At 31.0% G+C, this 16212-nt stretch overlaps 2 protein-coding genes, 1 long non-coding RNA gene and 1 pseudogene across 5 annotated transcripts; 1 reads left to right on the top strand and 3 right to left on the bottom strand.

Annotated features, from left to right (window-relative positions):
• The first annotated feature begins 1372 nt into the window (after window positions 1-1372).
• LOC110607842 (putative disease resistance protein RGA4) lies at window positions 1373-5304 on the top strand. Of its 3 annotated transcripts, none has more exons than XM_043958392.1 (5): window positions 1373-1800; window positions 3463-4512; window positions 4593-4664; window positions 5006-5093; window positions 5206-5304. In XM_043958392.1, exons 1-3 carry the CDS (start codon window positions 1498-1500, stop codon window positions 4605-4607), a joined length of 1368 nt encoding a protein of 455 aa, XP_043814327.1. In that variant the 5' UTR covers window positions 1373-1497; the 3' UTR covers window positions 4608-4664; window positions 5006-5093; window positions 5206-5304. The 3 variants fall into 3 exon arrangements, with proteins under 3 accessions (XP_043814327.1, XP_043814325.1, XP_043814326.1); XM_043958390.1 differs by lacking the exon at window positions 4593-4664 and adding an exon at window positions 4806-4910; XM_043958391.1 differs by lacking the exon at window positions 4593-4664 and adding an exon at window positions 4806-4866.
• A 948-nt stretch (window positions 5305-6252) lies between these two features.
• LOC122721265 lies at window positions 6253-9466 on the bottom strand (annotated as a pseudogene).
• A 2274-nt stretch (window positions 9467-11740) lies between these two features.
• On the bottom strand, window positions 11741-13550 carry LOC110607849 (phenylacetaldehyde reductase-like). The gene is made up of 7 exons (XM_043958404.1): window positions 13376-13550; window positions 12982-13148; window positions 12678-12869; window positions 12376-12538; window positions 12106-12289; window positions 11829-12014; window positions 11741-11784 (listed from the first exon to the last, which is right to left on the bottom strand). The coding sequence occupies exons 1-6, from the start codon at window positions 13491-13493 to the stop codon at window positions 11870-11872; spliced, it is 969 nt and encodes a 322-aa protein (XP_043814339.1). The 5' UTR covers window positions 13494-13550; the 3' UTR covers window positions 11741-11784; window positions 11829-11869.
• A 1406-nt stretch (window positions 13551-14956) lies between these two features.
• Window positions 14957-15804, bottom strand: LOC110607843. Its single transcript, XR_006351246.1, has 2 exons — window positions 15391-15804; window positions 14957-15298 (listed from the first exon to the last, which is right to left on the bottom strand). It is a non-coding gene; the product is annotated as an uncharacterized LOC110607843 (long non-coding RNA).
• Between the last annotated feature and the right edge of the window lie 408 nt (window positions 15805-16212).

Here is a 16212-nt window from a genome sequence, read left to right on the forward strand (position 1 = left end):
GTAATTAAATAGTACAAATATTTTATATACGGTTAATGTTATTTTATAACTTTACAAAATACTAAGTGTAGTTATAAATAATTATTGTAGTTATAAATAATTATTATATTATCTTACTATTAGATATTATACGAGAATTGAATTATTTATAATTTATTAAAAAAATAATTAATTAATCTAATTCAAAGTAAATTAATTAAATTTATTATATTTAATAAATTATAAACAATCAGGTGATCGCATGCAACATTTAAGTAGTCTATAATAATATTTTATAATTCTAAATAGCAGTTAATAAAAAGTAAATTTAATTTTTATAATTTTAAATATTAATATTTATTTATTTATTTTTATAATTATAAACAATAATGTAATTTAAATAATTAATAAAAAATAATAATTAAATATTATATACGATTACTTGATTATTTATAATTTATTAAATAAAATAATATAATAATTTTAAATATTTTATACGAATTATTTATAATTTATTAAAAATAAAAACTAACTAAATTAAGTAATTAATTCAATAAAGCTATTTTATACAGATTTAATAGCAGTATAATATTATAATTCTAAATATTTTTATAATATTATTACATATTGAAAATATTTTTCTAAAATATAATAATTATTTATAACTAGTTTTAGTATTTTGTAAAATTATGAAATAACATTAAACGTATATAAAAATATTAATACTATTTAATTACAGAATTACTGTATTAATATATTAAAATAATAAAAAAATTTATCCATCTAATCGCAATATAATATCAATTTTATAATTCTGAAATATAATTTCAGTAATTTTTTATTTAAATATTAATAATAAAATTTTTTAAATATTAATATATTAAAATTATAAAAAATATTTATTATTATAAAAATATAATATAAATAAAAAAAATAATATAATATAAATATTTTATTATAATATATTAATAATTAAAAATAATAATAATAACAGACATTGAAAAAAAAAAAAACAAGCCTGGCGCCACTTAAAGTGGCGCCACTTAAAGTGGCGCCAGGCTCTGGCGCCTGTCAAAGAGGCGCCGGGCGTCCTTTTCGACTGCCACATGGCAGTCAAATTCCAAAATCGCAAATAAAATTTTCTCAACCCAAATCCGGAAATAAAAATAGCCCCGACCCTAATTTTGCAAAAAGCCCGGAAAAAGAAATAAATTGTAATCCAATTGGCTTTCATGCAAAAAGAATCCAATTCTAGACGTGAGGAAGTGGTAATACATCTAAATAAAAGAGGTTCAAGGGGCCGTTACCCGAAGAAAGGGTGGCCATCAACAATCAAGCATCTCACTCTTTAAAGGAAGCTTAAATTATACATCCACTTTCGACATCATGAACTATACCCTTAGACTTCAAATGTAATTACAGTCTGTTGTTGTCTTATAAATATTAGTCATTTGTTGTCACCATCTTCTTCTTCACAGCAACATTTCATCCTTTTACAATCAAACCAAAACACCCAAAATGGCCGATGGAGTTCTCTCTAACGTTGTCGGAGATATCATTACCAAGCTGGGTTCTCGAGCCCTTGATGAGATCGGATTGTGGTGGGGCGTCAAAGGTGAGCTTAAGAAACTTGAGGCCACAGTTTCTAGTATTCGCAATGTTCTTCTGGATGCTGAGGAGAAGCAGAAACTTAACCGTCAAGTGAAAGGCTGGCTTGAGAGGCTAGAAGAAGTTGTTTATGATGCTGATGACTTGGTAGATGACTTCGCCACTGAAGCTCTAAGGCGCCGAGTGATGACTGGAAATAGAATGACAAAGGAGGTATGTCTCTTCTTTTCGTCTTCAAATCAACTTGTTTATGGTTTTAAAATGGGTCATAAAATTAAGGCGATTAGGGAGAGGCTAGCTGATATTGGAGGTGATAGAACATTTATGTTAGAGGTTCGAACTGATCAGGAGAGGATTGCATGGAGGGATCAAACTGAGTCCTCTTTACCTGAAGTGGTTATTGGGAGAGAGGGTGACAAAAAGGCAATTACAGAACTTGTATTGTCTTCCAATGGTGAAGAGTGCGTTTCAGTCCTCTCAATTGTTGGAATGGGAGGGTTAGGGAAGACGGCTCTTGCTCAAATCATATTCAATGATGAACTGATTAAGAATTCATTTGAGCGAAGAATATGGGTGTGTGTTTCAGATCCTTTTGATGTGAAAATGATTGTTAGAAAGATTCTAGAGTCTGCAACAAAGAAGAAACCAGAAGATCTTGAGTTAGAAGCATTGAAATCTCAACTTGGAGGAATTATTGATGGAAAGAAATATCTGCTTGTTCTAGATGATGTGTGGAATGAGAATAGAGAAAAATGGCAGAATTTAAAGAGATTATTAGTGGGTGGCTCTAGTGGAAGTAAGATATTAATAACCACTCGCTCTAAAAAGGTGGCAGATATATCTAGCACAATGGCACCACATGTTTTGGAAGGGTTGTCTCCGGATGAGTCTTGGTCTTTGTTTTTGCACGTAGCACTTGAGGGGCAGGAGCCAAAACATGCAAATGTAAGAGAGATTGGAGAGGAGATTTTGAAGAAATGTTGTGGAGTTCCTCTTGCTATAAAAACTATAGCAAGTCTCTTGTATAACAAAAATCCAGAAACTGAGTGGCCGCTCTTTTTAAGAAATGAACTCTCAAAAATAAGTCAAGATGATAATAATATTTTGCCAACACTGAAACTAAGTTATGATCATCTCCCATCACATTTGAAGCATTGTTTTGCATACTGCGCATTATATCCAAAAGATTATGAGATTGATGTGAAAACATTAATCCATCTTTGGGTTGCACAAGGGTTTGTTGAGGCACCAATTACGAGTGATCGTCTTGAGGATATTGGACTTGAATATTTTATGAAACTGTGGTGGAGGTCATTTTTTCAAGAGGTGGAAAGAGATGAATTTGGAAATGTCAAAAGCTGTAAAATGCATGATTTAATACATGATCTTGCAATCACAGTGGGTGGGACGAGGATTCAGCTAGTAAATTCTGATGCACCAAATATTAATGAGAAAACTCATCATGTAGCATTGAATTCGAATGTTGCATCACAAGAAATTCTTAATAATGCAAAAAGACTACGATCATTTCTTTTGCTTGAGAAACATAATTACAAAGAGTTTTTAATTCATAAAAACTTAAGGTGCTTGCGTGCGTACAGTATGATTGAGTATAGCATTGAGTATAGCATTGTGAAGGTGGATAGTCTTATGAAAATGCTAAAACATCTAAGATATCTTGATGTTTCTTGGAACGAGAAACTTAAGGCACTTCCAAATTCTATTATGGATTTGCTGAATTTACAAGTATTGAATGTCTCTTATTGTTTCGGGCTCAAAGAATTGTCTAAAGATGTTAAAAAGCTTGTGAATCTTAGGCATTTATATTGTGAAGATTGTAAGTCTTTGACTCATATGCCACGTGGGCTTGGGCAGTTGACTTCACTTCAGACGTTGTCACATTTCGTAGTGGCAAAACGGCATATTTTCTCAAAGGATGTTGGAAAAATAAATGAATTGAATAAACTTAACAATTTGAGGGGACGTCTTGTAATTAGAAATCTGAGATGTGTGGATAATGAGATTGTAAATGTTAATTTGAAAGAGAAGACACTCCTTCAATCATTGGAATTAAATTGGGAAGATTCAAATGTTGATAGAGATGAAATGGCATTCCAAAATCTCCAACCACATCCCAATCTTAAAGAGTTACATGTGTATGGCTATGGAGGCAGGAGGTTCCCAAGTTGGTTCTCTTCCCTCACGAATCTCGTCAATCTCTATATATCGGATGCCAATGGATGTCAGCATCTCCCACCAATGGATCAAATCCCTTCTCTTCAATATCTACAGATTGTGGGACTCGATGATTTAGAATACATGGTGATTGAGGGACAACCGGCATCATTCTTTCCATCCCTAAAGAATCTCACGCTACATGATTGTCCTAAGCTTAAAGGATGGCAGAAGAAGAGGGATGATTCGACAGCACTTGAGCTACTCCAGTTTCCTTGTCTTTCATATTTCTCTTGTGATAACTGCCCCAATTTGACCTCCATCCCTCAGTTTCCATCTCTCGATGAATCACTAGATTTGGAGGAAGTAAGCCCACAACTTGTGCACCAAATATTCACACCATCAATCTCTTCTTCTTCCTCAATCCTTCCTCCTCTCTCTAAATTGAAGCTCCTTTCCATTAGTCACATTGAAGAGCTCGAATCTCTACCTCCAGATGGACTGCGGAATCTAACTTGTCTTCAAACACTAAGCATTGGTACTTGTCCGGCATTGAAGTGTCTGCCTCAAGAGTTGCATTCCCTCACCTCGTTACGAAGATTGTATATCAAGAACTGTCCCCAATTGAAGGAAAGATGTGGAAATAAAAAGGGTGTGGATTGGGAATTCATTTCACACATCCAAAATATTGAAGTTGAGGGACAAACAATTCAAAAGGAGGGCCGGTATCTACTGGATGATGAAGCTTCGGTAAGTTGGTGCTCTTTCTTTCCAATTTGCAAATTGAACTTATATGAGAAAATCTTCACTCTATGATTCTATTTACACAGATCAATGAAGGATAAGTTTTCAACTGTTGGATGTGTTTCTTCCAAAATGAGCAATGTATTTCTTTTGAGTTCGTAAGTATCCTTTTGTCATTATTTCTTTACAATCAAGATCAATATACACAGTACCAATTTTTTCTTTTATTTTTCTTTTTTATAATTGAGAATTTATTTGCTTTATGATAAAATTTTAACCCTGTTTTCCCACATATACAGGCTCATCAAGCTAGAGGAATCATTTATTTGTTTTTTACGCACCTGAAATTCTAATAAATTGGGAAGTGGGAAACAAATTCAAAGAGATTTTAATTGCATTGGCAGGTCATTCTTCTAACCATCATTTTTATTTATTTTTTAATGTAATTCTGCCTTCATTCTTTTCATGGATATAACTGATTAATTTTGACTCTGTGCAGAAGTTAGTAGAGGACGTGGAAAAGATGTTATTGCTGCAATTACTTTGATTAATCTTCTAAATTAGGATGAAAATTGATTGTGCTGAAGGTGATTGTCATATGTCAATTTCTCTTCACATGCACCATTCCTTTGTAAATTAAATCAGCAGCATATCTTAATTATTTGGTATTTATTCAAGTTTTTTCAATGTCAAATGCAGAGGTGGAGAAAACCATTTATTCTGAAAACAAAATGTGACTTCTGAGTAAACATCAAAACCCAATAGTCTTACCTTTGTTTACTCTGAAGTTCTTCACAAGAAAAGAAAAAGCAAAGCATTCTCCTGGTTAAAACCTTATTTATTTAAGGAGATTTCTGGGTGCATATGTTCTTGGCGAGGGGATATGCATTTTGAATAATTTTAACTGGACTTTCATCTCCCATCAATGGCTCATCAAGTATGAGTTATCATTGGGATGCTGTTGAAATTCTGAATACATCGGGAAGTGGTGAACCAATGCAAAGGCTTGCCGAAATCATGCATTGGCAGGTCATGCTTCTATCCATGTTATTATTATTGTTATTATTATTAGCTGTGTTATTCTGCATCCCTTTTAATTTCACGGATTTAAAGCTTAATTTGATTCCTTGTGCAGAAGTTAGTCGAACACATTATATACCACAACTACATGCCATGGAGAAATTCCTTGATTGGCTTGGCATAATTCGCCTTGAAAGAACTGCTATTAATGTGTGTGGCCTTCCGCAGAAATGAAGCTGAATGATGGGAGTTTTGCACACTTCTTCGAATGACTTGCTGCAGGTCTGCGTATTTCAGGATCTAAATTCTCAGTCGAGACCTCTGTTTTGATCATCCAACACGCAATACCCAGGCTCATCTGTGCTGATTTTTTGTTTCTAATTTCTCTGATTTTAAGTAGTTTTGCTATTATGCTAATCATTTATTCATTCAATGCAAATGGAATAAACTTTGAAAAGGCTGAATTAAATTTGAGTTGGTGGATTACTCATTTTCTTTTTCTTGTGTTTTGTTCTTTGAAATGAGACCTGAAGTCAGATGATAAAGAAAAAGAGATTTACTATTTCATTCTTGAATATTGCCATTATTTATAAATCAGTTTCACATCTAATGTATTATAATTCGGTTCCACATCTAATCTATCTCTTTTATCTTTGTTAACTAAATAGTTGTTACGTCTGCTTTAACTTATTTTTCTGATAAAAATTTAGTTAAAAGAGTGAAAACTGAATCAAAATCAATACATTCAATAGATGATTACTGAAATTTCTACTATAGTGATAGCATTATACAAGCTTACAGACTCCCATATCATTCAACTGAAGTCCCACCGAGTTCTTTGGCCCGCCAGGTATGCCTGAAGCTTTCACCCATGTTTCCAGGTGCTTGTCCCACGTGTATTGTCTCATGAAATCAATGATTCCAAGAACTAATTCATTCTTCTCTTCATCCACCCCAACTACAATGAGTAATCCATTACATCAATGGACTGCATCAGCACAAACATAAAACAATTAACATTTTGAAAATGAATTCATTTTAACGCTAGACAAGCTGCACAAGGTATTTCAGATGTTTTACAACCACCCATTCTCTCAAACCATATACTCTAAGCCAGTTTGATACTTACTGCTAGAAAAGAAGTATCATTCCAGACAGCTCTCTCCAGTAACCCTTTGGCATTCATATAGCTGGTCCAACATGAGCATGCAAAAATATATATATAAAAAAAAAACATACTTTTTGGAAGGTGCAATGTAGGATAATGTTGCTGCACAATCTTCAGAACCTCAGAGAAGTGGACATCTCTTTCAATCAAACAACATCTGCCACTAGCTGAAGGAATCTCCAAAGCTTGAATGTGTGCATACGCAATACATCAATGGATCTATAATATGCATCAGGATACTCTTGAGCTCCTCCTACCCAAAAAACAAAATCAACCGATTGTTACATAATAAATCCTGTAATATTGTGTGATTAAATTAATGCTAAAGTTTCAAGATATTTGGTAATCAAATGGACATGTCGTCTTATGTTGGTGGAGCACACCATTTATGAGATTGAAAAGTATCTCGATAGAGCTATTAATAGTTGGCTGCAAAAGAGGACCAAGGACAAACACTGGATGTATTGTAACAAAATCCATCTTCTTGTTTTTTGCAAATTCCCAAGCAGCCTGCTCAGCTAACGTTTTCCCAAGTTGATACCAGAGCTGGAGAAAGAAAAGACCAAATTATCTCATAAACAAAACAGTTAAAGATATAAAATCAAGTTGATTTCATTGTATCATCACAACCATCCAATTGGGATGGCTAAATTAGAAGTAATCAAGATTGATATGCTCAAGGACAAACCATGATGGTCAGATATCCCTTTTTCATCTTCTTTTACCCTTTACCCCTTGTTTAGAGTGATTCATCTTGCAAGAAAAGAATTCAAATAAATTCTTACAAAATTATGCAAGAATTTGACCTCTTTCAAAATGACAATTTTTTAAATTAAAAAAAAAAATTGATTTCACTCATTCCATATAAAAAAGAATTGATAGAAAAAAAAAATCAATTGAATTGAATTTTGGTGAAATTCTTAATTCCAAACAGAGGGTTAGGCAATTAATTTCAGGGCCAAAAGATAACGAGTGGCATTGTAATAGAAGACAAACCTTCCGTTCCGCACAAACAGCTGGATCTGAAAACCAAGTCTCATCAACACCTACATCAGGGGCCAGAGTTTTTCCATTGTATGGAAGAGAAGCAAATGAAGATGTTATAATCACTCTCTTGACAGAAGGAACTTTTGCACAAGATCAAAGAACATTTAGCGTTCCCTTCACTGCAGGATCAACTAGTTCTGCCTGACAAATCGAAATAGCCAGTGGCGAACAGTTACATCTTATATGACACTAAGCCTATCAAGCAGTAGTTATGTCAACATAATCAAATAACACAGATAGTGCACAAGTTATTATAGAGAAATATGAGAAAATGTAATGCCAAATGACAACAGAACAGTCAGAAATTGCAGTTTAGGTCCAAAGGGAGGAACTCTATCACATATAAAGGCAGTGAAAAGGTTGTCAAAGATGATGGACCTGAGGATCCGCATTGGCTTGAAGAGATACAGGGGAAGCTGTGTGGAAAACAGCTTCACAACCATCAACTGCAGCATCAAAAGATCCTTCTTCCAATAAATCAGCTTTGAGCAAGTGAAGCCTTTCCTTGGCTCCCTCAAGTGCAAGCAAGTGTGCAGTTTTCTTCAAATCATCTGGGGTACAGAATACAGATTCAATGAACTGAAGTATGAGTCCAATGAGAACATTGAAAGTTAAAGAAACACTAAAACAAGCAAACTAATTTAAGATTTCACATCAGTTTAGTAAAATTTTACTCATGCTAGTATCTTGCTTTCTTTCCATCGTCCTTGCTTGGTGTTTAAAATAATGATACATGAAAAGTTTAAGTCATTTACCTACTCAATCGAAGTGAGGGCTGATTCAATTCATTCTTAACAAGCAAACTGCAGGATATAAAATTATCAATAATCAACAAAACAACATAAAAAAGTGCTATAAGCAATTAAATACCCATGAAATTGTATAAAATGAAGTCAAAACCAGAAGTAAAACATAAAAGATTAGACCCACAGCCACAACCAAAGTCACTATAAAATCAAACCCTCATTCAAAGAAATTAAGATTCACCAATGACCCAACTGAGCTTGTAGGAAAAAAAGTGACAGATAGGAGGGATTTACTTGGATTACAAACAGTGGCCTTTACAGTGTAAGCTCTTTGAAGCAAGAATTTGATTAGCCAGGAGGCTATGTAACCAGACCCTCCAGTCACACAGACCACCTTTCCTTCTCCACTCATTTTTTCTTTGAATTAGTTCTAACAAAGGTCTAATCTTTGCAAGCAAAATAGATGCCAAAGATTTTTTTTTTTTTTTTTTCCAAAAAAGTGCTAAAGACTAGGTAATTTACAGCCAAGTCACAGTCCCCTGCTTAAAATCTGGATAGCTACTGGTAAATTATTTATTTAATAATCTCACCTAACATCACAATATGGTTTACATAAAGAAATCAATAATAAAATAAAAATAGAAAGTGGAACCACCAGCTACTATCACGGAGCTGCCACCAACAGTACCACAGAAAGCAAAAAAAAACCCGATTCAAGCATACCGGCAATCCGAGAAAGCATTGAGCTGGATTTGGAGGCGGTATAAACCCAGATAATGACTGCAAACACAGGCCGAAGAGCTGAATTAATAAGATCGGCATTTGAAGCCGCTGCTTTGTCTTTGTCGGAAGAATGAGATTGAGCAAGAGAAAGGATTCTAGGGAGATGTAGTAGGCGAATCAGATTTGCTAGTCTTCGGGCTCAAATATGAGAAAATTACTTATACATTTTCTTTTGGAGGAATCTAAAAATTAATAGAAATAAGTATTTTTTTCTTATTAAGTCTAAATAATTTTAATATTTTTTTTTCAAATAAATCTGCAATTTTTTTTATTAAAAGGTACATAGATTCTACCGTATTAGAATATTCATTAATAATATATAATTTCTATAATTTTTAATTAAAATAATATTAAAAAATATTATTATTTTAATTAAAAATAATATTTATTATTAAAAATTAGTATTATAATATGAAAGAACCTAATTAATTTGTAAAACTGCAGGCTTATTTTATAAAAAAAATGGTAATTATAAAAAATTAATTAGTGATTTAGTATTTTTTTTAATTAGAATTCTATAGTTTAATTTGTGATATGTAATTTTATTCTATTAGTAAAATGAGAATTTTTTATTTAAAATGAGATTTTTTTATTTAAATACTTTTTTAAAAATAAATCAATGAAATAAAAATTAAATCAAGAATTTTGACATAAGCATCCAAATTAACAGTTCTTTATTTTCTAATTTTTTTTCTTTTTAATGATTTTTTTATTAATTAAAAAAAAGATATTAAATTTTTTTAATTTTAATTTTATTTATTTTTTTCATATATAAAATATTAAAATTTAATAAATAAAAAATTAATCTATAAATATAAATACTTATTAATAATTATAATTTTTAGAGATCAATCTATATAAAAATATAGGCATTAATTTCAATTAAAAATATAAAGTTTAAATTAAGAAAATATTTTATTAATCAAATAAAATTTAATGGACTAAATTTAAAATTATAAAAACTAAAATATAGATTTCATTAAATATCATGGAGTTAATTGTAATTTTTCAATAATATTTAACTATGTTAGAAAAAAATCTCATTTTACTACCAGAAAGTACAGAATTTATTTGTTATAAATTAAAGTATAAAAATCCTATTTTATAATCATTAATATTTTTTAGTGATTTATTAATTTCTAGTTATTTATTTAGTTATCTAATTTTTGTAGAATTTCTGAAGGAATTGGTTTTAGTTATAACCAATTTTATGAAATTCAATTTTTAAAATTAAAATTTAATTTTTTTTTAAATCAAACTCATAAAACAAGAAATTCAATTGAATTTTATAAAATTTTAGGAATTAAAATTGAATTAAACATAGTGTGAGTTTCAACTTTATACTATGTTTAGTTGAATTCTAATTTTTAAAATTTTATGAAATTTAATTAAATTTTATATTTTATGTATTTGGTATGAAAAGAAATTAGAATTCAATTCTAAAAATTAAATTTCATGAAATTAATTATAAATAAAATCAATTCTCTCAAATTTAGATAGAATTTGAAATAAATTCCACAAAATTTACATAACAATATTTTATGGACTAAAATATCCCTAATAAAATTTTTACTCTCTCAATTATTATTTATTTTACTAATTAATTAAATAAATATCTGAAAATTAATAAAATCATTAAAAAATAGTAACGATTACAATATAAATAATTAAAAATTATTTGAATAAATAATTATATTTTTTTAAATTTTTTATATTATTTATAAATATTAAATAAAAATAATTTTTGAATCGATTGAATGAAATGAAAACTTTTTTACACAAGAATACATATAAATATAACTCTCATGTTATCTATTTTAATTTTATAAATATATTATTATTATTAAAATTTTTTCAATTGAAAATTTAGGATAAATAAATTTCAATTCTAAAATTAAACCAAATAAAAATTATATGAAATTCGACTGAATTCTGCTGTTTAAATTATATCAAACCAAATAATAAAATTCATTTAAAATAAATTCTATAATTGAAGCAAACACTATGTTAATAATTATATAAAATTATTATTATTAGATTATTAATTATTTATAAATACTTCAGGAGCAATGTGTGATGTATACAAAAGAAAAGATAGCATAACTATAAATAAATATTTAATATTAACTAATATTTGACTTAAAATTTTATTGTTTTTCAGACAACTCATACTATTGAAGTAAAACTTATTGATATATATCATATATTATTTGGAATCAAAGATTTTATAAAAATTTAATTTAATTCACTTTAATTCTATTGATTTATAGTTTGGAATAAAAAATTTTATTTTTTTAATTAATAAAATTTTCATTTTTTTAATTTTAGAAAAATGGGTAAGAATTTATTTACATTTTTTTCTACAAAATGAATCAGATCAAACGAAAGTATAAAAGTAGAAAAATTTCCAAAAATTCAACACAATCCGTACATTTTTCAATCAGTTACATTTTAACGAACTGGACTTCCTGCACATAGAAAATCCTTGTGGAAATAAAAAAGAACATAACAGATTTTCATTTCAAAAAAAAAAAAAAAAAAAAAAACACACAACAGATTTCATTATCTGCATTACTTCTGCTTCAAAATAACATAAGATTCAAACACCAAGAAAGCCCTTGTCTTTCAGACATTCAATGGTGTCCACAACACTCACCTCCAAGGGAATGAAGTTGATGCCTAAACTCTTAGCTTTCTCCTTTGAAACCTCATATTTTAATGCAAAAGGCTTATGATCTTCACATCTGCTAAGCAAGAACAACATCATTCACAATAATTTCTACAACGGTCAAATCCTGTATCCCTCAAAAAAGAAAGGAAAGAAAAAAGAAATACTTTTCAGGAAGTTGCAGAGCAGGGTATTGTTCATGAACGATCTTTAAGAACTCGGAGAAATGTACAACTCTTCCGACTAAACAATATCTGCCATTAGCAGAAGCTTGTTCAAAAGCTTGAATATGTGCAGATGCAACATCTCTAACATCTACAAATCTGTAAATTTCATTAGGAAATGTTTCTCCTGCATGCAAGGAACCCACAATTCACAAAGAATGGACATGTTAGAGATCATTACATTTAAAGACAGAACACTGAGAAAGAGTTTACCATTTATGTAGTTTAGAATAACCTCCACAGTGACATTTAGAGTTGGCTGTAAGAAAGGACCAATTACAAATCCTGGATGTATTGTGACAATGTCAATTCCACTTTCTTCTGCAAATTTTGAGGCAGCCTTCTCAGCTATGGTTTTTGCATACAGATACCAATGCTAGAAAACCCAGAAAAATTAATTAAAACCCATAAAAAGTGTAATGCTAGCTATTAAAACAAGGTTCTCATAGTGATCAATGTGAATCTAGTGCTTGCAGAAGCTGTGGTAGTTTGAATTTAGGCAAACATATTCTCACCTTTATTGACTCACAATAGGTAGGATCTGAAAACCAAGTCTCATCAATTACCACATCAGGTATCAGAGGCTTTCCGTCGAACATAACTGATGCCATTGAAGATGTTATGATCACTCTCTTGAGAGAAGGGACTTTTGTACATGATCTGAGAACGTTTAGAGTTCCCTTCACTGCAGGATCAATCAGTTCTGCCTGAAAATATTGGCTAACACTGAATCAATGGGTTGTGACAAACCCATAGTACTAAAAAGACACGCACTTATAACCGCAATAAAAGAGAGAAATTCGACTATAAGGTCTACACCTGTGAATCATTTGTACAAAAGAGTGGACAAGCTGTGTGAAATACACCTTCACATCCATCAATGGCAGAGTCAAAAGATCCATCTTCCAGTAAATTTGCTTTGAACAAGAAGAGTCTCTCTTTAGCTCCATCAAGTGCAAATAGGTGTTCAGTTTGCTTTGGATCATCTATACAACAGATGTATAATCAGACTCCTTAATGGGCAAGTTGGAAACTAACCAGTGGTGAAAACTTGATTTTAACTCACTGATTTGGGGTGATAAGATTAAAAAAACAAAACCCAGAACTCAAATTTTGAAGATTTTAATCAGAAACCAGAAATATCATCCTGACTTTATCACACTGAGATCAAAGGAAACAAAACAGAATAAATAAGAAGGAGATGGATACTAACTTAGATCAAGAACAGTGGCTTTCACTGTATATCCATGATGGAGCAAGAACTTGACCAGCCATGATGCTATGTAACCTGACCCTCCTGTTACACATACTACTTTTTCTTCCCTATTCATTCTCTTCTTCTCTCATTAACTAATGTGCAACTCCATTTTCTTTGTACAGCTCAAAGATTTACTAAAATGAAAATCTTATATGAACAGACGGTAATAATTTGGTCAATTATCATTGTCGTAGAATTATGATGAAGTTGTTAGATTGGTCCACAAACAAACATGTCAGATGATGTTGATTCTGTTTGTCATATGGTCATCTAGATTATATAATAGACAATGCAATTTTTTTAATTATTCATTTTTCTGTTTGGTTCCCTGGAAATATAGACAAAAGCACAGAATATGAACTTGAAGAATTTGATAAGAGAAGATGCTCTACAAGCTGTGAGATTGGATCATCCCAAAAAGCTTGCTGCCCCTGTTAAGCTCAAATCTTTGAGTTTATCATAATAAATAGTTTCAATTTGAGTTTTTATTACTATTAATGTGTTTATCCCTCGTTATCATATTTATCTCTTGACTAAATGGATAAATTAATATAAAAGCAAAATGCCTTTTAACAAATTTTTTTGTCCATCAATTAACAGATTTTCCTGTTACACACGGTCACTCATCTTTACTCATCGCGTATTCACCTTTCTCCTCTTACACAACACAACTCCATTGATCAAATCTCCAATTTTCTCTATAAATGGAAATTGATGATCGCCAGACTTCTTGTATATGGAGTGAGACCGGACCTTGAAGAAGAACGCAAGTCCAACGAAACCCTCTAAAGCAGACAAGCCCAATGTCAAAGCAGGCCGGACTGATCCCACACGTAGGTCTACTTAAAAAATAGCCTAGTTGTGGAAGAGCAGTCATCTCTCAGTCCTATCAAAATGCATGCCGTAAGGAATTAAATGACCGCTTAATAGAGAATAATACATTGGCACGTTTGTACGTACGGAATGAGTAACACTGTACCGTACACACTATAATAAAATGACAATTATGTGTCGCTAGAGGATAAAGAAAAAGAAATAAAAGGGAGGAGACGTGATCCCTTCGGACTAAACTTACTCTCATATGCTAAAACCCTATTTTCTGAATTTCAGAACATCAAAAATCATCTCTAAAACTATGGTTAGCAACCATGGTTAGCAATTGATTCCTCTAAAAATGTCATTTTCATTCTCAATCAAATCTTCATTTCCTTTAAAAATCTCAATTTCCTCTTTAAATGTCGATCTTTTCCTATAATTCCAAATCTAATTACATCCTCTTCACCAACAACTGGTTAGTTCTCGTTGATCCTCAACTTAGATACCGCTTGACATCTCCATTTATGAGATTATGATTCTAAAGCCACCATTGCTCGTTACTCTCCCAATGGCGAGTGGATCGCTTCTGCTGATGTCTCTGGTAGTATCAAAATTTGGAAGGCTTATAATTATCATTTCTTGAACCATTGCTCGTTACTCTCCCAATGGCGAGTGGATCCCCTCTGCTGATGTCTCTAATACTATCAAAAAAAATTGGTATGAGTTTAAACAACAATTGGAAATTTGTCAAAGGTTTAAAGAAGCTTTTTGCCTAGTACAAACTAATATTTTTTCCAGCTGCAGGTACATCAGCCCTGGTGCTTAATTCCTAAACATGAAGGCCTCAACTGTGGCCAGCATCAATGACTAAATAAAATAAGTTGCAGGTTTCTGACTAGCATGTAAAATAATCCAAGTCAAAAGCTAACTAAGTTCTTCTCCTTCAAGCTTTCAACAGTGTCCTTCAAACTTACGTCGAGAGGAGTAAACTTGACGCCTAGACTCTCCGCTTTCTTTTTGGATACTTGATATTTCGTCGAAGGGGGCTTGTCATCTGCGCATCTGCAATCGATAAAAATGGATACAAGCTCATCTCTGTATGTTATGTAGACAATGGGTAAAATGGAATGATGAATGTTATCTAAGAAACTTACTCTTTAGGAAGCTTGAGTTCAGGGAAAAGTTTGTGCAAAATCTCCAGAGTCTCAGAAGAGTGTACAACTGACCCAACTAAACAATGTCTTCCAGAAGCTGAAGGATTCTCAAAGGCATAAATGTGTGCATTGGCAACATCTCTGACATCAACCCATCTGAATGTTGTATTTGGATATTTTTCTGCTCCTGTATCAAAACATCAACCCAGGGAAAAGTTCAAAGGTACATAACTTTTAAAATCTAGAAATGAATTTCTCTGTAAACAAAGCAAGTAATTTTATTTAAAAGAAGTTTAATTATGTTACTAAAACTGCATTTTATTTTTACAAATTTTTTAAATATTGGAAACTTCAGACAATAAAACAAAAATCTCATGAAAGAAAGTAAATTATACTATTAAAAAAATAAATATATAACTATAATTTTTTATTAATAAATGTTCCATATTTCAAATGATTTTAAATTTTTTTAAAATTGAATATTAGAAGAATAGAATCTGAGATATATCATATTTATTCTCATATATTTACCATTAGATTAAACCTAAATGCATAGTAATTCTAAATTTAATTCGTCCAATATCACTAAGCTAGAAATTAAATGAAATTAACCAAACAACTCAACTCTTAATTAAAAAATTAATTAACTAACCACTTTTTAATCCCCACAATGCATCATTACTTCCTTATCCGTACGTGAGGTGAAAATATTTTTTAAATGGATAAATTATTTTTATAGCCAATTAAAACATAAATTTTTTTTTATTTTTTAAATTTTACAGTTTAATTTTTTATTATATTTCTTTCAAATTAAAAGTTATT

The sequence above is a fragment of the Manihot esculenta genome, chromosome 7 (assembly GCF_001659605.2).
Source record: "Manihot esculenta cultivar AM560-2 chromosome 7, M.esculenta_v8, whole genome shotgun sequence".
Lineage (NCBI taxonomy): Eukaryota > Viridiplantae > Streptophyta > Magnoliopsida > Malpighiales > Euphorbiaceae > Manihot > Manihot esculenta.

What these genes read in the sequence shown, in the direction of transcription:
- LOC110607849 (XM_043958404.1), bottom strand. Translation starts at nt 13,493, where the DNA reads ATGAATAGGGAAGAAAAAGTAGTATGTGTAACAGGAGGGTCAGGTTAC. An exon ending in AGCCACTGTTCTTGATCTAA is followed by an intron (nt 13,149 to 13,375) that starts GTTAGTATCCAT and finishes TCTGTTGTATAG; the next exon opens with ATGATCCAAAGCAAACTGAA. An exon ending in TTTGTACAAATGATTCACAG is followed by an intron (nt 12,870 to 12,981) that starts GTGTAGACCTTA and finishes CAATATTTTCAG; the next exon opens with GCAGAACTGATTGATCCTGC.
- LOC110607842 (XM_043958390.1), top strand. Translation starts at nt 1,498, where the DNA reads ATGGCCGATGGAGTTCTCTCTAACGTTGTCGGAGATATCATTACCAAG. An exon ending in GAAATAGAATGACAAAGGAG is followed by an intron (nt 1,801 to 3,462) that starts GTATGTCTCTTC and finishes GGGCTTGGGCAG; the next exon opens with TTGACTTCACTTCAGACGTT. An exon ending in TACTGGATGATGAAGCTTCG is followed by an intron (nt 4,513 to 4,805) that starts GTAAGTTGGTGC and finishes CCACATATACAG; the next exon opens with GCTCATCAAGCTAGAGGAAT.